A 24,726-nucleotide genomic window follows, 5' to 3' on the forward strand; every position below is an offset into this window, starting at 1 on the left:
CAATCTAGTCTTTAAAATATCCATATTTCTTGAAATCTGCGCAAACGAACGTCATGTGTAGTACGCTTCAAATGTTTTTCATAATACCTTGGTTTCGGAGGCAAGAAAAACTTTTACTCGTGAGTTTGAATTAAGTAAGAATTGCAGACCCGGCGAGTTATCATTGATGAGCGTTAATTAATTTTTTAATGCTGGCAATAAGGTATGAAATAGTGACCAGTTTGAAGAAATGGCAGGTATCGCACCAAGCCTTGGAACAACATTTTTAAAAATTACGGCGAAATTTTCATCTTCAACCACTCTCCTCTCTCTTCCCCAGCTTATACCACCCTCAAAAATCAGCCTAGTTCAGTGCATATACTGTTCTGATCGATTAAGCAATTATTATTACTTGATTATAATTTGGTAATCGCTACCAATTTAGCGATTATCCTGTGATTATGCTTTAATTTGAGAAATGTACATTTTTCACAAAAAATCGCGTAACCCGGGGTAGCGCACCATATCAGGTTCGAGATCGTGTGAACCACATCAAAGTTCTCTGAGGACTACGTTTGGTTTGCGGGTCATGGGTTGAGCGAGCATGTTTGTAACAGGTGCGCCCTCGTTTGACAATTGATAGGCCCATACAAGCAAATATGTATAAAGGTCCAAAATCTGTTAATACCTATAACACACACATTGTGAATGGTTCACTTATATTACCATGATCGATATTTCTTTCAGTGACATGTTATGTTGCTTTTATATATATTCATACTTCTATAGTTTTTTATCGCAAGCCAGTTAATGATGACTTTTCTGTATCACTTCGATCAAATCCATGTCTCTTTAAGGGAATGATTTGGGATGGTGACTTAAGAAATAGCTTCTGTTAATACATTCTTCCCAACATTTGGGTAATTGTTGCGTCGCTTCATCCTTGATTGTAGCAATACAGAAATTTAACTTTTCACTTATTTGGCACTAGCGTTCGCGAACTTATCACCAGGGTGTGGCCACATAGAAGATGAGCACGACAGGGATTATCACGATGTTTTGGTTTTTGAGTACGAGTATTGCTTTTTGCATATACCGTCAAAAGTTTCAGTTACGAAGCAAGAAGAAACAAACATACCAGAATTACGCCATAATCAGATTTTTTCCGGTGCGCGTATATATATTTTTTGTCAAAAATTATATTTGATACACTAAACGAGTTTCATTTGCATCTACATTAAATTAAAACTAGATGAAGCTTAAAAGCTTTCAATTTCTTTTCAAGTATTTTCCAATCTTTTGAAGATACCGTAACGTCCCAGGCTAAGTAAATGACTTATCGATTAGTCATCCTAAAAAACGAAGAAAAATCGTTTTATTTACCCACGATTATATGAATTTAACTTCAGTTACTCTGCAATAACGATGTGTTATTTCAGCGAAATGCAGATGTATGTTTGAGTAATACGAATGTATTAATCGTTATTTGAACTTTGTTTTCATTTCAATATACAGTAGCAATTACAAGATGAGAATGAAGCTTTTCACGAGCCGTCAAAACACAAACTTTGTAAAAACATTGGTACGGAAAATTGTTGATAAAAAAAATTTCTACTCTTTTCCTTGAAGGTATACAAAGCTTTACTGAATGCATTTATCACATCTAGAAAAAGCAAAGCAGGCATGACTTTTTTTTCTACTATGCAAAGACGGGCATCCTTCCAGATTCCCAACTCTAATCTAAAAGATAGAAACAGGAGAATATAAAAGACCTGAACCTTCACTGCTTTTTATCTACTTAAGGCATGCTCTTTTTGTTATACGTATCGTTTATAAATCATATACATGAATGAAAATATTACGTTAAAGAATTGGAATGATGTAGGATGATTTTCATGAGAGATTTCTTTTGACGCAAGTGGTTAACTGTTTCGGAATCTTAACAAAATTGCCATCCACTTAATTAACTGTAGCATTTAAATCAGTCACCCAAACAAAGAAAAATAAAAACAAATGAATGCTAAATATTTTAAGAAAAACCAATTTACTCTTTTTTGCTCAAATACGATATTCGAGTTTACCAGCTCCATAATAAACATCAATCTAATTGCAGTTGTTGGTTGTCGAAAAAAAAACAACTAAGAATTTTGATAATTATCTTGGGTTTCTCACAATTGCACCCAGAATAGTTATACCATATCAGCAAATTGAAAAAAAGAGAACGGAAACACATTTTAGGCAATGCGTGAGGATAATTTGTTTGGCATAAGGGGGCTGCAAATCACGAATAACGTTCATACATCTTCTATAATTATTAACGAACCAAAGATAATAATCGATCATTACAGAATTGGAAGTCGCCAGGGAAATAAAACTTACGTGAAATGTGTGAATTCTTGTTACTTTGCTGCAAAATACATCTCATATAATGTATTTGACATGTCGTTCCGAAGAGTATTTGACATAGTTCAACCGAACTGGAATAAATACTGCAGTAAATTCCCATAATTACTTGGATTCAAAAACTAAAGAATAAAACATATAAATGAATGAAAACATGAGATTAACTGCAAATTGAGCAGCGGACGATGGGATTGTAAAGTTACTAATAATACAGGGTGGGCACAAATTCCGTATAGAAACTTTAAAAATTCATAAAAACCGAAAAAATAACCGAAATAAAAACGGTTTGCAGGGTTAGCATCGCTAGGTCACAGGAATTTTCTAAGACGGGAAAAAATAACTCAAAACAGCCGATAGATGACGCTGGTACGAACGACTTCGGTGGAAATATGCAAATGAGACGGTTATAAGAATCCAAACTGTATATGTGAACAAGGATGCTGAGCGCGAAGGATAAAGCTTTGTTGGTGAAGTTATTTTACGTGAACCAGGAATCAGCGACCATTGCCTTGTGTAAATTCCGAGTTCAGAAGAATGTGAGGACCGGAAAAGGGCCTTTGACAGCGACAAGCCTCATAAAGCTTGTTTAGCGGTTTGAGGAAACTGGAACGCTGGAGGATCGTGTTTAAAGAAGGCACGTTCACCGCGTGTTCCAGCCGAAATGGAAGCGTTAGCGTCCGAATCAGCTGCAGGGACCAGCAGTGCTCGTGAAGCTGCCAGACGCTTGGACTTATCACCATCCTCGATACGCAATATTCTTCATGGAATCTTGATCTGCACCCATACAGATTGCAGTCGTGCCATGAACTTTTACCAGCGGATACCATACAGAGGGAAGAATCTCCAAAATCGAACAGAATCCTACCTGGGTCTTTAACATCTTGTGGACAGATGAAGCTCATTTTTTGCTTCATGGCGACATTAATACCCATAACTGTCGCATCTGGGCGACGTCTAATCCACGTGAGTACAGGCAGAAACCATTGCATTCCCCAAAAAGTGACAGTGTGGTGTGGGTTCACAGGTTCATTCCTCTTCCCACAGGACCCATATTCTTTGAAACTCAGCGCCCAGTAAATCGGTGGAAAATGACTTCGGTGAATGCGTTATTTAACGCTTTTGTGCGAGAAGGTTGTGCCATGTTTGCTGAAAGAGATGCGCTTTCTACCGTCACGTTTATGCAAGATGGAGCAACTAGTCACACTGCTACTCCGGTCAAGGCACTCCTGATACAGACGTTCGGGGAAGACAAAATCATTAGCAGGCGTTGCAGGTTCCCATGACCTCCTCGGTGTCCAGATTCGACACCGGCAGACTTCTGGTTATGGGGATATTTGAAATCCCGGGTGTATCGATCCGGTCCATCCAATCTGTCGGAACTGAAAGATGCGATCCGTCGAGAGGTGTCATGTATACATCCGGACCTGCTGCAATCTGCAGTTGCTGGATTTGTGACTCGCCTGCAATGTGTTATCCCCTGTGGTGGTGATCATGTGGAACACATACTGCTGTAATAAACGATTGGAGGCATTCTGTTCATTATTTGCGTTTCCTTTCTTCGACTTGTGTACGTCAGCACAACCTATCGGCTGTTTTTGTCAAAAGTTTTTACGGCAACCGTTTTTTCCAATTTTTATGAATTTTTAAAGTTTCTACGGACTTTTTGCCCACCCTGTATTTAAGAACGAAATATAATTTATACGAATCGCACGTGTATATTTAAACAATAACTTTTGCTGCCGTATAGAATTTTTCATATACGAGATTTTATTACCAATATTTCTAATCGGATGAGAAATCTCTTCGCAGCAAAAAATTCATATCTACAAAATAAACCAAAACTAATGCTATACTTTCTAAATATTCATAAAAATTTAACAGATTGTCATTCAGATTACATCAGCATTCATGATTTTTATTGGAAATCCCATTCTGGATAATAACTCATCGCAGTACTTCGGGAACATAAACTAGAACAAAATAAAAGAATTGGAGTTTCTTATACAAAATTGCCTCATATCTGCATCATTTCGAAATAACATTACTTTTGTGGCCAGTGTTCTCGAAGCATAACATGAACTTTTGTGAAAAATGCCATTCGTGCGACAATTCGTGTGTTTAATTTTTACAATTTTTTAAAAAGTCTAGTGACTTTTGATTCACCTTTTATACAAACCTTGGACGGACAGTGCTAAATACATTGTAAGTATTTTCGTATATTTTTTACGAATGTATTTCACAAATGGCAAAAGACTGTTTAAAACAGTCAAAATCAAAATATATTTATGAACTGAAAAAATAGATTCCAGTATATGTGACGCCAAGTGAAGGCGATTTCATCGAGCTAAAACGATAGATGAAAAATGGACATTAAGGGTTAAGATCTTTTATGAGTTACTGCTGAAGTTAGCTTTAAGATCCGTCTGTTTTTTTTCATTATACAGAATTCTTTTCTTACTTCATTATAGTTGACATTACATATTGTCGAGAATTCGGAATCCAGCATTTTGGGCTACTGGAAATGTCGTTGGATGCATGCCAGCAAAGAAAACTGCCATGCAGAAAAAGTTGATAAAAGGAAATGTTGTGTAGGGGTTTTTTTTTATAAAAGGAATGCACATTTAAATATACATAAAATAATTTTTTTGTATTTTTTATCGTTATAAAAAAATGCACAGTAGTAGTTGGATAACTTTTTTTACGGACATAAAAGAACATGTTTTCTTGTTCCAAATTCAAATATTGCATACTTTTGGATTCGTTGTACTGCAAACTTGCCCCCTAATATACATATACACATGTATCTATGATTCACATCGAAATGGGAAAAAAGCGTTGAAATTATGAAACTGCTTCGAAAAATTGATTTTTATGCCGAAGATTTTTACACTGGAGTTCTCAATTTTTCTAATTTTGTTCTAAATTTTTTGTTTCTCTTACAGATATACGTACTGTATATAAATATATAATTTAATCAACACAGACCAGAAAATGAAACGAAGGTAGATACAGAAAAAAATTAACTATTAACATAGTAAAAACTGAGTATAAAATTACATTTGAAAAAAAAGAAAGAAATCTATATATTTTAGTGCTTTTTGGAGTAAATCAACGAAAACAAAATTGACTTCGAGAAATAAAAACAGAATAAAAAGAGTTCGTAGAAAAAAAGAAATTACAGTGTTCTCTTTTTGAAAAACATTGAAGAATATTTGAAAATAAGAGCGAATTAGTTTTCCTTGAGAAATTTTATTGTGTTTTTAAACCTACGTTAGAGTAAAAATGAACTTCACTACGATAGAGTGAAAATTGAATTTCAAGAAATTTTCTTTTATTTTTGATGTATCGTACATTTAATTTATTATATTTACGTATTTTTATAACTTTTGTCTACGCACTAAATCAAATAAAATTAATTTTCACGAAATTCAATAATGTCTCACAATAAAATCGAATTATAAATATTTAGGGGGGGGGGAGATGGTAGTCCATGTTAACATATGCCGATTGTACCTAAAGCACATTCCGTGACACAGTGGTAGTAGTTCCACTGGAGCGTGTGATGGAAAGATGACCACCAAAACATATAACCACCACTATAAACTTGATGTGCTGGTTTGATTAGCCCTATGGGGGAAGGACCCTAGCAAAAACTATCAATAAAATATCTCTGTTTGCCAAGTTTTTAATTGGGGTTCATTCAAAAAAAATTCGCTGATAAAAAAATAAATCACATCTTTATTTCTAAAATTTTACTATTTTATTATATTTAGACCGGATTTTCAAAGAGTTATTGAATGGTATTGTATGTGTTTGAATATATTGTTTATAACTAACCGGTTATTTTAACCCTTTTAGACACGATCATTGATTTTGTGGAATTTTCAAAATTTGTTTGCATTTTTGATACTGAAAAAATGCATTGGAAACTAATGTCAACATATACATATTTTTTAAATTTTTTTTTCAAATTTTTTTGGTTATTTTGTGAAGAAATAATTTACTTCATTCAAATCTTTTTCACTAAGATGACGGAGGGTATATTCATCTTCACATACAATTTTTTCTAGAACTTTATTACTAAATTTTATGTAACAAAACACGTTTTTCCCGAAGGCACTTTCTCCTGAAAGCCATCGTAAAAACCCCCCGACAGTTCAACTTTAAATGTTGCTACCTCTCTGATGAAAGTCCCAAAAGTTCATATTCACCATATTTCTGACTCAAAACTTACGCAATCCTTCAAGTCAGGTCTTAACTTCCTGAGGTCAAAAGAAAAATTCTACCGTGAGAAAAAGCAATACACATATTTGTAGCACCAGCGTCTGAAAGAGTTAACACTTATTTACAAAACGTCACAATGTAATGAAGTCAATTAGTAACTATATTTTTCTCATGCTGAGAAAAAAATTATGTATTCAGCATCAGAAATCCAAAAAATCAATAGACTAACCATATTTTTATTTAGTAGTAGTAAGGAAGAATCCGTTATTTTATTGGTGTCGAGGATGTGCAACAAATAAAGGTTTACGACTAGACATATCTACGAGACAATATGTCATGATAATCACTATGTATGGCCTAATGCAATACGTTCCTTACAAAACATTTATTCCGATCGGATGAAAGTGAATCAGATGGATGTTAACGTGATGGAAATACAATGTTAGATTTCCCGAGGAAACATGAATCTCATTTCTCTCATAGTTTATCTTGAAATGCTAGAAGGAATGTCTATTCCCCTTGTTAAAACTGTGTTTAGCTTCAGTAATAGATGTTTGAGAACTGTGTATATATATATATATATATAGTATACATATTCCCGTCTCTCTCTCTCATGAAAATCTGTTATCTGCAGTGTGTTAAAAAAAATTTTCTAACTAGATTCTTAATCCAAAACAATTAAAAACCGGGCTTAAACATTCAGAATTAATATCAGCACTTTTTTTTTATCATGATATATTATGCTATTAACAATAAAAAATATTAGTAAAATCACATAACAGAAAATATCTAGCAAGTTGTCTTCAATATCCAATGACTTAAGCTGAAGTTGATAAAGCCGCTGAGATACAGTGAAATTTTTGCTTTTTGTAAGCTTCAGTTGTTCCGATTTTTTTTTAAAGATTGATGCAGAAGACTTAAAATTATGGCAGCACTTTTATGCCTTCTGCTTAGGTCAACAGAAATTCCGAAACAGCATTCAACATATCTATACTAATTCTGTTTCTAGATTTCATATCGATAGGATTTAACTGATTGAAAATTCTGACTTCCTGCGTACGACCAAGTTATAAGACCTTTGCATTACAAACTGCATATTTAAAGGAAGCTTGACATTCCTAACTCTCAATTACATTCAATTTTTCATTCATAGTTAAATGGAAATCTATCGGAGTAGTTTTTAAAAGAATTAATATAGATATATGCGAAAAGGAACCACTTTTTAGTGGAAAAACAAACCTAAACTACAAGGAAAAATTGAGAAAAAAAGAAACAGAATTTTTTTCCCAAGAAGACCTATCAAATGGTTATTTTTTTAATGAAATGGGCATGCAAAAAATAGATTTGGTTATAAAACGATCAAGTTGGCAGTACGGGATGGCACACTTTAATCTGCATAGTTAGAAAATTTATATACCATACAGTATTTCGAATTACATTTACTTCGAAGGAATTCATGTTAAATTGCAGAGAATTTGAATACCGAAGAAGAAAACACAGTTCGCATAGGTTTCTGAAAATTTCTTTATATATATATTTTTAGAATATTTCAGCAGATCCATTTTCACACACTTCCATTTTTTTTTCTGAGAAAAGAATAAAAAATAAGCACTTTAATAAATCAACTAATATGCAAGATAGATGATATGCAGAAAAAATGAAAAAAAAAATCACCATGGGAAGAAGGGACCAAAGAGGGGACATATGTTTCTCATTGGTATTTTTAGTGGGACACATATATCTTAGTGGCGTTCTGATAATGATTAAAATGCAATGAACAACTAAATTATTTTTATTAAAATCAATTTTGCGAAAGATACGAATAAAACAATAAAATACCCACGAAACATATGTGTCCTAGTGGTATCGAAAGGGTTAAAGTATTTTAACAAATTATTTTAAATATTCTACATTGCTTAAAACAATCAGGAGAAATGTGGTTTTTATTAACTGCTACTTTTAAGCATTTTAATTGATGAAATATTGACAGGGAACATTGTTAGGTATGCACAAGAAGTCGTGTTACAAGAGTTAATTATAAACAAAATTTAAATAAATTTAAATAAATAATACATTGTAATAATATCCCCTAATTGTTTTGAGCAGCGTAACAGAATTTAACCACATATTGCAAGGCAGTTTATCGAGAATCTGTTTCGAAATTCCAAATTTCGTTTTTAAACGTGAAAATAATCTAATAATATCCGAATTAAATCATATTCTCTTGTAAAAAATCTGGAAAAAAAAGGTTAATTCATCATTCTCTACATCAAAAATATTTAAAAATGTAAATCACGATATGTTTGATGCAATAAATTATATGACCCCCGATAAAGATTAATTTTATAGTTGTCCTGCTATGTTTAGAAACGTTATAATATATATATGAACATTGCGGATACGTTATGTAATGAATAAAAAAAAATCAGGTTATAGATTTTAAGTACTATACAAATAAATAAAACTCTTAGAATATGAAAAAAAAAACCCAATCATTAGAGCGTGAAATACGTCCGTTCCAGTGAAATATTTCTATTTTGTTCCTTCTTTTTAGAAATTGTTCCTTTCCGGACATATTGGGAAATAAGCTTTCAATATATAGTCCATTCTTTTCAAACCTCGAGATCCCACACATGGCAACACTCTTTTTCGCTGCGTTTTTTTTTGGAATATTTATTTTTATTTTATGATTATTATTGTGGTGCTGGACGACGCCGCCTAGCGGGCAGCGATCATCAAAGTATTTGAGAACAAAATCCCAAGCCCGCTTGCTCGCTCACAAAACCACGTGCGATGTGGCCTGAGAACTGGCTGCTCATCGCGAGACTCTCTTCCTCATCCGCCAACTGTGTTACTTACACGCTGCTGGGACAGTGAAAAAGTTTTTCTCCTACGAATAAGAAATTTACAAAAAAAAAAAACCTAACTAATATCCATAAAGAAAAAAAAGTGAGTTTAAGAAAACTTTTTGAATTTTCAAAAATTTAAATTATTATTATTTTTCTACATGGATACAGGGTCAGGCACATTACTTCTTTTGCTGTCAACTGTCGTAGGTAAGTTCAATGTGATTTTATTTTTGCTTGATAATTTAGAAATACCGATTTCATCGAGAATATAATTCATAATAAATTTTAAAATAAATTATCACTTTATTTTTTATAAGAACATTTTATTTTTTATAAATGATAAGTGGGCATTTTTTTCTGAGTAAAATAATTTAGTTTGTTTTTTGAAATGGCTATTTCCGACTGAAAATTTTTTTTATCTCGGAAATGTTTCTTAAAGCTTTAAAACTTTCATTCATTTTCAACATTCTTTAAATTTTTCGTATATCCCTTGAAATATTTTTGTGATATTTGTTATGTTTAAAAATATAATTTATTTCTTTGAACTCAGAAAAAATTCTATACAATTTAGTCTATAAAAATGTTAGAGAATAATACTTTTTCTCAAATATGAAATTTATATATTTTATATAAATTATATTTCAACAAAATTATAAGTATTTTGGAAATGCTTCTTAAAAGTTTAAACGTTCAATAATTTTTAAACGTTCTTTAAATTTTTTGTATATTTACTGAAATACTTCTTTGATATTTTTTACATTTAGAATTTTTATATTTCTTTCCTTTTATAAACTCAAAAAAATTTATATAATTTAGTCAATAAAAATAATTAGAGATGTTATATTTTTTAAACCCACATTTACACAAAACTTATACTTCATAAATTATATTTCAACAAAATCATAAGAATTTATAATGAAAATTTATGAATTTTTAAAGAAAATGGCAGCGTGAAATGAATCACTTACTTTATGGTGATAACCCTTAGATGTCATGTCACTATGAACTATAAAAATATGTGTATTGAAAATCAAAAACATTAAAATCATGATATAATTTTTTTCCATTCACACATATTAATGTTAAAATTATGTATCTTTCGTTATCATGATTAGTAAGGTTTCGATAAAGTCTTTATTTATACATAGATATATGCATATTTTGAAAATGAGTCAAATTTCTCATATATTTAAAAATAAATTTATATATAAAGTCGTTTTTTTTTCTCTCTCATATGAAATTTTGTATTTTCAAATTTTCGATGATGGATGAAAAAATGTAATACTGTACACAATGAGAATTATTATGCATAATTTATAAGAAAATAAATGCAAGTTGTGCGGAAAATAAATCTGAATATTTTCGGCAAATTCTCGTGACTAGTTTACATAGCAAAAAATTTGACGATATAGCTGACAATATAGTATATAGGCCTATTTATCCGTGAAAAATAACTTCTACCTCGTCCAATTTGTACATCGCTAAGAAATATCCAAAAAAAAAAAAAAAAACCCAAACTAAAATACACTCACTGTATTTGAAAATATCTCCAATTCGAAGCACTACAATGCACTATATTTACTTTTTTTTTGTATTCGACCCGAAAAAAAAATCTGTTGGAAGTGACAAGAGCAGAATAATTCCGTACGAATCGGGGTAAAGAAAAATACCCAGTAAATTTTTCCTTTCTGCAAGTTTTAGGTAAAATATTCCAAGAAATATTTGTATCAGATTTAAGGCATGTGCCTATATGCCGGTGAATGAAAAAAAAAAAAAAGATAAAAGAAAATTGAAAAATAGGAAAAGGAAAGGAGAAAAAGAAGACCCGCTCCCAGAACCGAAAGGAAATTTAAAATTAGTTTCTGTAGGTAAGAGACCCTTGAGGGAATGAAGCGATGCTTTTATTTTATTTTTCGTAACTTCGGAAAGTATTTCGCTCATTTTTTCTTACGCCAAAGCAGTAAGTTGCAGCTACCAATGAGACAGACGAGAAAAGTAGTTACAGCAAGGAATTCTGTTCTTAGTAGAATTACGTCTTTAATTTTTAAGATCAATTTTCCGAGACGTCTGCACAGAAAATTTCCGTTAAATATTTATCTTAATCCAATGGTTTTCATGTGCTCTTCTTCTCTTTAGTTTCAAAAATAAAAATATAATATTTTTTTTTTCCCTCTCATTTTCTTGTTTAACGGTAAGTTCGTGAGAAAGATCTTTTTGGCTAGCCAATGTCTTAAAACGATTTAAAGGAGAATCACAAAACTGAAATCGATAATTGCGATGGCTGGGAACTTCTTTAAGACGCACAAAACAAGCTGCAGATTTATATAATTTTTTTTTTCCTCTCGTTTTTTTAAGTTTCCTCAAAAATAATTTATCTCTTTTTTTTTTCTTGTTGAAAGCGAGAAAGATGATTGCCAATATATATTTTTAGATTTTTATTTCCATTTTTTGGAAAATGTTTAGATGATTTCCAATTCAAAACTGTTTAATGCACTTAAATCTCTCTAAACGCTTTTGAATTGGCATTGCTTGTGTCATTTTGTGACACGTTCGAGCACCACAAACTAGATTATGAATAGATAAAAATAAAACGTTTTTCCTCTTGAAAATATGTTTTTTTTCCTCTCGCACGGAATACTGTGATTTTCTGAAAGCTGTCTTAAACGATAATCTTTGAGTTATCTTGAATCCTTTGGGACATTGGAATTTAGTATGACTTGGAAGGAAATTTGTGAAAATTTTTTTTATGAATTGCACTTTCAGTGTTGAAAGTGTGCGCTTGCTTTTCCTTTTTTTTATGTATTGAATTATGTAAACTCTTCGTTAACAGAAGGGAATATTAGTCTGAAAGAGAGAAAAATAAACTGAGAAATAACTTCGTTGCATTAGTTATTTGCGTGAATCATGTCTGTTTTATTCTGATAACGATGCCATTTTTTTCAACATTTTTATCCTTGAATTATTTAAGTATTGATATCATAAAAATCATCACACAAAGTGAAACGTGATTTGAGATATCACTAATTTCTTAAACTGCTGCAATCGTTTATTTTGAAGATAATCGAAAATAAATTTTTTGTGTGGTCAGTATTTTCTAATAGGTTACATGTGATGACTATAACAAGGAACTTTTAAGATTTTTTCTTGTAATGTAATACCGATATCGATATACGACATACACACATACACTGCGTGGACAAAAATAAATGTTGCGGTACATTTTACTGTATCAGTGTTCCTACTATGCAATCCCCAGATGAAAGTGTCATGCTACGGAGCTGTGTCTAATGAGCTGATTCAATGTCAGCAATAGTGTTGTAGCAGTAAAATGAAATCATCTAAGATTATACATATTTAATGAACAAATTTGTCTATCAATGAATATTTGCTTCGCTGAAGTTGATCGCATATTCAGAATGTATTTATTGATCTCGAACTGCGTGCGAAATATTGACTGATAGAAGGCGAGGCATTATTCAGCTACCTTCAGATTTACTTGACCTCCGGAGTGAGACTTGTAACTTCCATACCTAGTCGGGGATACATAGTCAGGATTCATGGCACTTTGGATAGATTAGAATTTTAAATATCTTCGGGGTTTGATTTCGTAGCATTCCATCGACATCATAAATGCCGTGGCACACTGGTTGGGTGTGCTTAATAAACATTCAATGTAATTTTATCAGCAAAATATCTCCTGATACACAGTTTGGGAATCACTGAATCGATAATTTTTATTTTAATTATAAACACATAACTTAATTGCGTAATTAATATACCGTCATCTTTCATTCTTATCCAAGTTTGGGACAGTCGTTATACGTACAGTAGTCTCTACTGTCCATATAACAAAATCATTTCTTTCAGAAAATTCTTTACAAAGAAATAGATTTCAATGTAGAGCGAATAGATGAAAATGTTAGCGTTCCTGTAAATATTTTGTTTTATACAATAGGAGTTCATTATATAGAGCTCTACTGGATATGTATCGCCAAAAGCGTGCCTCATCACCTTATATCTCTACAAGAAGCATAATTTCTATTTTTTTTCTCTTAAAAGAAAACGTGACACAATAAATTCTACGAGAATGCATGAGGGGTGATTATCGTGATGATCTTAAAAAAAATGATAACGCTAATCTCTAGAGAGAAATATAAGAACTTCGTGATGCGAATTTAATATTAAGTTGGCCCCATTTAAAATTTTTGTCCATGTCAGAAGAATATTATTCACTACTGCAGCGTTTCTCAACCTATGATCCGCGGACATTGTTGTAATTGATATTAGTAATATTCATGTGGGGTTCAAATAAAAATTATAGGTGTCTTTATAATTGGGTTCACCATATCTCATCGAGGAAAATCCGGGAAATAGCGAACCTGGGGAGGGGAATATCACTAATTGTAGACAATAAATGCAATTAACGACAAATTTGCTAATTACTGCCACAAGGGATGCTGAAAATCACTGTAAACAAAAATGTATTTCACGTGAAAAGAATCAATAGACCATATTTTGTTGAGAAAAATACGGGTAACTACGATCTTAAATATGGTGAAACACGAGACATCATCAATTATCACCAAAAACGTTACCATAAGCTAGCAAAATCACCGATTGTTCTTGAAATTGCGTAAATAACATGAAAACCGGACACACCTCCACGTTAATATTTCTTGAGAAATTCTAACCTGTTGGAGGTGTGCCGGAGATTGCGTAAATAACAACAAGCCTGTGTGTGTGACAAATATGCGCGATGAATATAAATTATTTATATAGCCATAAATATTTATACATCTATAATTATTATAATTTATAAGTTATGAAAATGTTGCTTATTCATGATTTTATTAAATATTACAAATAAGCCTAGTTAAAAAACGGGACAAATGCATAAAAATATTTGGAACAACCAAAAATACAGGAATGTCTAGTAATACGAGACGCAAGTGGTCCATCGAATTGTTTCGGACATTTTACTGATCCTTGAATTAAGAAAGGTTGAGAAACGCTGCACTATTGTGCTCGTATGAAATATCTTTCTCTGGGTCACTGTTATGGTCACTCACTGACCTCCCTGTCTTGGTAACTATTTTAATCACTTTATACCTGTAAACTCTCTAGGTCACTTTAATGCTGTCTCACTGACCAGGTATCTCCCTCTCTATGTAACTGTTTTGGTCACTTACTGACCTGGTCCATCTCTCTCTAGGTCACTGTTTTGGTTACTTATATGCTTGTAAACTCTCCACGTCATTTTAATGCTTTCTCACTGACCAGGTCCCTCCCTCTCTAGGTCACTTTTGGTCAATCACTGACCTTGCTCTCAAAGTCACTGTTTTGGTTGCTGCTTACGTGCTTGCAAAATCTCTAGGTCGCTTTTTTTGCTCACTTACTAACCAGGTCCCTCTTTTTCTGGGTCACTCATTGACATGGTCCCCTGCTTTGTAAGCCAAAGTGAATTTGTGGTTTTACCATCCATGAACTGTAAGAATTTTGCTCCTCCCTCTCCTTTCATTCTACTAATTTTCTTAACCACCCATTCCCCAAATTTGCCATCCTCCCCTGAACACATCACTCTGGGCTATATATAGCCTGTGCTAACTCTCTATAAATACTCCTCTGCCTACATCACAAGGGTCAGGCATGTTTAGTTTTCTTAGTCAGTGTGTAATATATCTTTAAAATCTAGAGGTTCCCCCTAAATAATGGGGCCTTTTTTTGGGTAAATTTATTTTCCTTCGAGAGAATTGGGTCCCAGTATCGAGATCTATATAAAGGTACTTCCTGGATGAATTTGAGGTGTATGATTCAATTCATAAGCAATATCCTTAAGAGAAATCTTTGAAATAGTTTAATCGTGAAAGAGCATCATTAATTGATCATTTATATCTTATCTTATGCAACGCTCCTGTTGACGAAAGACTATCAACAAAATTAGAATTTTTCCCACGTATAATTCCTTTCAAGGCTCATCAGCTCTTTATCGGCCCCAACTGCTTTTATGATGCTATGTAGGTGACGTTAAGAAAAAAGAATCTCCACACATAAGCATATGTTGTCTTACAAGGACTAGACCTTCAAGCTTAACGCCACCACATCGTTGGGCGTTTTGCCTGTTGTGGTCTTGTATTTGTATTTGAATTCTTTTCTAATATGTAACAAGAAAGGACAAAAGATGGACCATAAGTATTTGGATTGGTACCCCGTAGTGTTTAACATCCGAAAAGAGGTGACCCCACACTAGATGGACCGTCGAGATCCGAGAGGTGGTTGGAGTCAACTGGGTGACAAAAGCATCAGAGTAAAATTAAAAAATTTAAAGGAGACTTTCCTCCAGCAGTGGATTGAAAACGGTTGATAATTATGATGACGATAGTCAAATATATTGTTCACTTTTTCTCAATACTTTTGGCAAAAGCTATCTACAAATGAAAGATCTCTTGTCCGAAAATAAAACTATTCAGTCATTTACCTAAAAAAGCAAAGCCTTTCTCGGAGAAAATACGTTTAGAAGCTATCCTAGCTGTTGTGTTTTATCCAAGCCGTTAAACCTCGGGCGTAATAGCCGGCTTTGTCTTTATGGGTTGCATGGTCTTTTAGACGACCATTGATCATTTGCAGATCATTTCTTTTCGTGCGGAAGCATCCCCATGGACAAAGCTTGTCTGTTTTTATTCCAGATCTCTTTATTGGGAGTGGCGTTTACTTCTAGCGGGCAGCCTCCGGTTAGGAATACAAACGGAATGACGCTCTTTCCTTTCTGCTTCAGATATGATAAGTGATAAAGTAGGTCTAGATGAAGACTGGCAATTTTATGAATCCTTCCCGTCACCACATCTAAGAAATTGCTTTTTGCCTACATTTCTTGAACTAAAGCCGAGGTGTTTCCAATCCATAACTACTATCAATAGATATCAATACTTTTAACTTTGTTTCATGTTTCGAAATGTTAGTAATACTTTTAACGGTAAAAGTAATTTTTTTCTGAGGACTGAATCGCATTGAATAAAGTGAAACCACCAATTCAAGTATGTTTTCCAAAAACTTGAAATACATTCGGTCTTTATAAATCAATAACATAGGGGAAACAAACTTTCCGATGCAGCAGAAAAAAAAAGTCCAAGAAAATACAAATTCAAATACAACGCCACAACAGGCAAAATGCCCAACGAGGTGGCTGAGAAGCAAGAATTGTCCTTCTCTTTCTGATCATATACAATGTGATTCTTATACAACTGGCCCAATGAATTTACTAATAATTCCGTAGTTGATTCCCGTAGCCACTAAACATTAGGACGCATTAATCTCTCGGCTTTGTAGAGCGGAATAGTCGAATAACTTGCGAATGCCACAAGCAGGAGGCAGCACATGCGGTGCTAAGTACAAGAACACACGAGCCCCCCCCCCAAGATTCCCAGACCTCAGAAGCCTTGATTTCTTTCATAGGGGTTTTTCTGAAAAACAGAGTATACACATTGAACATTGAAGGACCGGAGACACGCTGCTTCACATCTCAGAGAGATATCGAAGCGTTCCCGAAATATGGGTGCATACCAGAGTGTACACAAGCAAACCTCACACTCACACATTACAAAATATGAAGAATAATATTCCTGCTGCGATCAGGACAATCAACAAAATGCAACGCATCACTGAGGACATGAAATATCAAGTGGCCTTCAAAAAAACGGTATCCACTGTCAACACCTGCTCTAATCACAATGAATGGCACTCGAAAGTTAAAGTACTCGAATGGCACTCGAAAGTACACATAATTACATGCATGGGATCTTGTGCGATATCTACTTGTGAATCACTTTGTAAATCATAGAAATTGTCAGTGGAAGGTTAATATCATTTTAGCGATAGATGGAAATTTAACGCACGCTGAGTATAGAAAAATAACATGACTTGTAAAATTTATGATATGCATGAATTTGCTATTAGTAGAAGCTAAAAATAGAGCAGCACAAACAAGGGTACAATCATTTTCCTGTAACAGATTCCTAGATCAGAAAAATTATGCTATTGGTAATATGACGTTTTTTGACGTTCTTAACTTTCTCCAAATTGATTGGGGTGCCTCGAAAAATTCCCTAAATATCAACCTTACAAAATTCTGTCGTAAAGCTTATTCTAACATCATCTCGTATATTATAAAAAACTTGTTCGATCTGACATTTCGAACCAAATTTCATCTACTTTAGGTGATTAATGGGAACATACTTTCGGCGTCGAAAAACTTTCATACACCTATATTATATTTTCAAAATTTCAATAACCTATCAAAAGTTATCTTGTTATGAATTCACCATACTTTAAAAAATGTGAAACATCTCATAAAAATTGTTAACAAATCACGGTAAAAAAATTCATTTTTTTTCAGATGTTTCAAACACCGGATATGAAAATATTTCAGGATGACATTTCACCATCATATACTGTGTGATGAACAAAACATAACACGTTGAGAACAGGAAATTTTACACTCTATACATACGTCGAAATACATATTTATGATAATCTTACGCTTCGATTCTTGATAGAGTTTCTTACGTACAATTTAGAGGACAAAAGAAAAAACAAAGTAATTCTTTATAGGTAAGAAAAGAAGGAACGAAAATAAAAATGGGAAGGAAAAACTGGATGCTTCTTTCATCTAGCTCTGGAGAGGGATCAGTGTTGCTCTTCACATGTCTTGGTCTTAATGCTTCTTGATTGATTAGCTGTTGAGCATGGGGACTCGGAAATCTGTAGGCGAAAACTTCCGTAAAATGCGTCGTTGCTGCCTATCCGTGATCTCGGATGCCAAGCCGAAATATCTAGGCGCATGGAAAAGGAAGAAGGTCTATGGCTGCTGTTTCAGATCTTTTCGGAAATTTTACGCACAAAAGCGGCCGGCTTCGAGAAGACGAAATGAAAGGGGAAAAAAGATACAATAAATAAGAAAAAAGAATATTTGTCGTGTTTTTGTTTGCCCAACAAGAAACATCGGGACATTCCGGGCGAAATATTTCTTGAATACTTACCTAAAGGCAGTTGTTCTGTACGTGCGTGGGAATGTTTTTTACCTCAAGCAGTTCCGCAACTGAGTTATGGCTTTTGCGGAGTTCAGTCGATCGTCAAACGTTTCTGTAAATATACACACAGGTTTTAGTTTTATTTATTTTTGTTTTATTTTATAGCTAACAATACTTTTTCCGGGTGTGAAATTTGCATCTATGGGAAATGTTGGAGTTACTACTGTCACGTACCTGATTTTTGAAAGTGAAAAATTATTTAATTCTCAATGACTATTTTAATCGACTGGTTGAGCAATCTTGGAATCAGATATAAATGAATCACATGAACAACAGCAAATTATTTGCCATGAGTTGGTGGAGTTAATGTGATAGAATAACAAATTAACTGAATTTCGAACACAAATAGGAACAACTTATATCATTTTACTCGTAGATAATCTCTATCAAAAATTATGCATTCAGAAAAGAAAATTGAAGAAAAATTTTGACGTAAAATACACAAACAAAATCTGAAGTGTTGCGAAGTACGATCTTTGAATCGGAATTAAAACTTTTTGAAATCAAACATAACTATATATATATATATATTTCTGTTTTTATCTACTGTATTCAGTTTCATGGTATTGTATTCAAGAGCAGAAATGGTAGTAGATGACAGGAATACATTAGAAAGTGTTACAGCACTATTTAAGTTGTGTTTCGTCTGTAGCTGGTCCATTCTAATAATTGCATTCTTGTAGAAGCAGAAAATAACAAAAAGTTTACAGGAACACCTGTGAAGTATAATGTTTCTGGAGAAAAACCGTTCTTATTCATTTTCTTCTTAAGCAATGTACACTGCTTTTTGAAAGTCAAGCATATGATAGTAAATTTGACATAACTAAACAACATTTGTTTTATTCGTAAAATTCACAGGAATGTAATAAATGTTATTATTTATTGAAAAATATGTAATATATATGTAATGTAAAAAAATTTAATTTCATGATATACAAATAAATCATATCAACTGAAACAAGAAACGCGACCTTCCTCCATCTTAACACGAGTTGCACATTGACGTTTCATCCTCTCAATCGCGTGATTCAGAGCAACAAAGGGCGGCAACTGTTATCTCTGTAGAAGGGTAGTTTATAGCTCCTAGAGAACAGTTGGAAGAAACTAAGTGACTAGGGACATATAATGTTCTTTAAAAGCATCTCTCCAAAACATATTTTACGCAGTCCAAGTTCCAAAAAATACTCCAGCTACCGCATACGAGCGATATCTTTGCTCTTTGGCTTCTCTCATCTATCAGCAATGCTTCATTTTGGACCTATTGTGTGGTACAGGACCTCAGAAATGATTTGAGAACTCAATGCGAATACCTTTCTGCTATTACAGTACCCTCCCGTGAATATGTGTAGATTGTTGTGGTGTAAGGAAAATCCATCTAGGAAAAACCCATCACATCTCAAATAACATCAATAAAAGTTTTAAGAATCTTCCAGATGAATTTTTTTTTTAATAACAAAGCTAATGCCACCAAAAATCAGCACTACTAAAAAAAAAAATAAGCATTTCCAAACAAAACAATTTTCTTTCCGTGAGAATTTCACATATCTGTCTGTAGGATTGTATTGTAGGATTGCATGAAAGCATATAAATCCTGTACAGTAGAAGAACCTCGATTATCTGAAAGCGGATTATCCGTTAAGCGCATTTAGCTGGGTACAAAAATTCTAACCTCACGGAAGGTGATGGAGATCTGGGCATGAAATTATTGCACCGATAAAGTAAGGTTCAGCAAAGGGTAATATGATTTGGTAATTAAAAGAAGGCGCTGTGATTAAAGATATGATTAAGTCGGATTATACAAACTTGTTTCTTGCCTAAACAGCGGTTTTTTCATGACAAAAAAAAAGAACTATAAGCATAAAACACACACACACACACACTGGCTGTCTAATAAACTACGTCTAAGAGGCCGATTTTTATTGTTAGCTGCAGTCAGGACATTCGAATTGAATGGGCTGTAGAAAAATGTGCCATTTAGGAACCCCATGATTAGGGTCAAATATGTTTGGTTCATTGGTGAATACTGGTAAATTTAGGGGATAAAATTATGAGGCCCTGTGTGTGGGCAAATGCATTATTTATCGATGTGGGAATCAAACCCAATTTTTATAGTCATTATTTAAGAGTGTGAAAATAAGGCTTTTTGTATATTTTAACTTTCCTCAGTTGTACACTGAGTATTTGTTTTAAACCTTCAGATGCATAAGTATGATATTTTCGGAATATTCTGCGATTATTGTTCTGGCACAGCCGATTTTTTTTTTATTAACGGCGATTTAACCGTGGTTTTTCGGACATATTCAGATACCAAAACCTGATTTCGCATCAAATTTCAAGTGAATTTAGAAGTTAAAACAGTCCAATGTCAATTTGTTCAACGCTTACGAAGCAAAAATTCCTGTTTTGCATTTTCCGTTTGAGCAGCATTTATTAAGACGAACCACAATCGTTCGAATTCCGGAAAAAGTAGAGAGGGTCGGTCGGCTTAGGATATTAAATCGATTATTCCGTAAGAAGCACGGCTCACTGAGCCAATATTATCTCAATATTGGCTGTCATAATTGGATCGGTATCGTTTCTTAACGCACGAACGAACGCGGCGTGTGCGGTACATTGCACAACAGTGACCAAAACAAAGCCAAGAATAACAGTTATTGGGAAATGATAAGACCACGAAAGCAATTCCGCCGTGTGATCTCAGGCGGTACGAGCGAATAATTGAGCTTCCGTCAATAAGTGGCTGGTTGTTCTTGGAGCACACGGCTGCTTTCACAGCTCCTCGGCAACGATTTTCCTAATGCTTATCAGGATACCAGGAGATGGGGGGTAAGGGATAGAAACATAACGCTCCGTCACAAAATGCTGATACAATTAATTACTGCTTTGAGAAATAATTAATTTATTGAACCCAGGCAAATGTACCAAAATAATTGAGCTCATTGCGGAAATAGCAGATCAGGATAGCAAAACACGAAACGATTAAGAAGCGAGCGATACCATGCAAAGCAAAAGCCAATAGCGCTCCTGTTTCGCTGCAACTGTTAAATTTGCCTTCAAAAGATTTAATCGAAGCCAATACAATTTTAATCAAAACGAGAAAGGTATTTAACTCACCGAAGAAATTGAGACATACGTACAGCACAGTTCACATCACTATATTATCTACATCCGTAAAATTTTATGGAGAGCTACACACAAACCAAAGTATTGGATTTCTACATGAGCATGAAAATATTTTCCTATTTTATTAATTATAATTATTATATCTTATTTTTCTATTATAATCAATTTGTTTCTTATTCTTTTTTTTTTTTGATGGGGTGTTTCAGGAAAAGTTTTAGAATGAAATAAAATTTATACTGTTGAATCCAAAATAAATTTAAAAGATGAAAGAATATCAGCAAAAAGACGAAATTTCAGCTTCGATAGAGCCACTTTATTACAAAAATAATTGAAATAAACACAAAAATTAAGATTTTTATTCTCCCTCTCTCTAAAAAAATGTGAATATTTTGGATAAAATTTTTTTCACCGTACCGATAAAAGTTTATCGCGTGACATTTGGATGAACATGTCTCAAGATTTTTTGATTTTCGTCACTTTTTACGACTTTTGGGATACCTAAAATTTTTTAGGACGTGACTGTTTTAGCATGTAATAAGTTGCCAAAAATCAAAAATATCAATCAGATGTTCCGAGAATTTTTATTCAGTTAATTGGTACGGGGCTCTTTTCTTTGGTCATCGAAGCCATGGTTGATATAAGAGAATAGGGATAATGACCAGGAGGATGAGGATTGGTAGTCTCATCTACGGCACCCCGATATATGAGTGAAGGTTCAAGATTTATTTTGGTATAATACCCCAAAGCAGAAAGCTTTACATTGTTCTGCAGCGAGCCCTCAAATGACTAGAAATGTTCTGCGGTAAAAATTTCCATAATAGTGCTTTTTATTCTACACTTTTCTAAAAATACTTCCAGATTGTTCTGCACAGTAGCACTGATAGTTCTACGACGTACGTCGCAGTTTTCCGCATATTCTGATTTGGGGGTATAATAGAGAGAGGCGTGAATTTTACTAATTAGCATTTTTTCGATCGGGAGCCGTACAAAAATTTCATACATTATGTTACAGAGGTGCAAATATCTAAGATAAATTTTTCTCTTTTAGCTGATATTCTTATATGCTTAATTTAAAATCAACAGTATTTTTTTAGGGCACCATATACTAATTATCGATATTTGAATGGGTCTCTGGAAGAAGAGCATATATTAAAATTTCAAATTTTACAAAAAAAAACCTGAACTCTTCTCATTTCCAGGTCGTAATCGCTACGGAAATCACATAAGAGATGTCGTATGCGATAAAGAGAAATTTTTCGTTAATTTATATTAACGTTCGAATATATTAAAGTTTTTCAATTAAGAAAACAAAAATCAGTTAATATGATGTATTTCAGCGTTGTATGCCTACAGCTTGTAAGATTATGCATAAAAGCATTTGATGCTATATTTTAAATAATTTTTACGTTCATGATGTTGATGAATTTGGAAATTGCTGACCCAGTAAACGTTTTAGTTTCTGAAAATCACCTTTTAGGACACTGTGTCATTAGATGAGAGTATAAAAAAATATTAAAAGCTGTATTTTTAGATTGATTAAATTTAAAGTATGAACATTCCTTCTCTTATCCCTGCTTTATAGTTAAATTTATTATCAAACAAACAAAAGGTGTATCTTATTTTGAACATTCAGAAATATATGAAGCATGCAAGTCATAAATCATACTAAATTCTCTAAGTGATTAGACTCCCGTAAGCCACAGAATTTGTTTTAAAAGTTCTTATAGCTACTTTTTAGTTTCCTAATACGATCAATGAGATGCATAGAATGTAAACCTACAGAATATTGACTGACTGGTAATTTTGTAAACTCATTTCATGTAGATGACAGGGAGTGTACATACAAATGAATCGTTCAAATCGTATGAGTTCAACATTCAACCACAATTAAAACTACTTTTAACCAAGTCAGTGAAATATGTGATGACCTTATGTTTTAAAAAAGAATAAACTAGTTCAGAGTCATGTGGCTTCTCTGTTAAAAGTTTTAGCAGCTCTCATCGGAGAAGAATCGCCTTGAAATGAAGTATAATTAAGGCATCCCCAAAGCTGCCATCAAACTGTTTTATTTCATCCATTTATCAGTTAGCTGACGCATTCCAAGGTTTCCCACATAACGTTATTAATTTTAAGAGCAGTTCTAATTTTCACTTTGGAATCTTTCGGGATTCCAAATAATTGCTCGATGTCTCTTAAAATCGGCAATAAAAGCAGTGTCTCTTATGAAAGCTATCTACGCCGTTGTCAATTAACAGGACACTGGAGATGATTATGAGAGAGCTACCAATATTCTTCGGCTATTATGATACATTGTGGGCTATTATTCAATTTGCTGGGGGAAGAAAGGTTTTTTTCCCCGTTTTCAGTATACAATAGCGCTTTGTTGTTTTTAAAAGAACAAAATTAGAATATTTACGGCTTCATCTATTGAAATAATCAAACAGCTCTTTTGAATATTATACGAGTTAATCTGGGGAAAGAATACTAATTTTTATCATATGAAACCAACATATTAAATGAAAAGTTTTTAGTATGTAGAGAAATAGTTCTCATTATTGTTTGATTCTTGGTTCGTGGAACTGATAACTGATACCGAATTACGGTTTTTAGCTTTTATACATTTTTCAGTAATTCACTTAAATTCGGCAACTGAATCTTTCAATTCTTATTTCGAACAATAATCAAGAAAATACATAAATGTGATTAAGAACCGAAATTCTTTTCTTCCTTCAGTAGAAACGAAAAAAATATCGTTCAAACTATACTGCAGAATAAGTTTGAAATATTAGGCATATAACTTGTGGACTTGGTGAATTCAAAAAAAATATTTTAAAAAGAGTTTACTAGACAAAAATGTAACAAGTTTTAAGTTCCGCATAAGAAAAAGAATCAGATTGCTTTAGATGATATACAGGGTGTTCATAAACTGTTTAGAAAAAAATTGAAGGGGTGATAGTACTCATCAAGACTAACAATATTTACAATGGAACCTATAGTCGCAATCCATTCCCCCCCCCCCCCCCCCAAATTCGGCATGTACTTCGTACCAAGAACATAGAGGGCGA

At 33.2% G+C, this 24,726-nt stretch overlaps 1 protein-coding gene across 1 annotated transcript in view; it reads left to right on the forward strand.

The window, feature by feature from the left end:
- The first annotated feature begins 9,343 nt into the window (after positions 1–9,343).
- The window catches only part of LOC149085473 (uncharacterized), a 58,203-nt gene continuing 42,820 nt past the window's right edge, over positions 9,344–24,726 (forward strand). Inside the window, exon 1 of the mRNA XM_089233490.1 lies at positions 9,344–9,662. Within this exon, the coding sequence (XP_089089616.1) occupies positions 9,614–9,662 (49 nt within the window). The 5' untranslated portion in view covers positions 9,344–9,613. The remainder of the gene's footprint in view (positions 9,663–24,726) is intronic.

Source organism: Pholcus phalangioides, unplaced genomic scaffold, assembly GCF_987345545.1.
Source record: "Pholcus phalangioides strain wild (caught in Gottingen) unplaced genomic scaffold, Ppha-v1.0 ptg000007l_1, whole genome shotgun sequence".
NCBI classification, from domain to species: Eukaryota; Metazoa; Arthropoda; class Arachnida; order Araneae; family Pholcidae; genus Pholcus; species Pholcus phalangioides.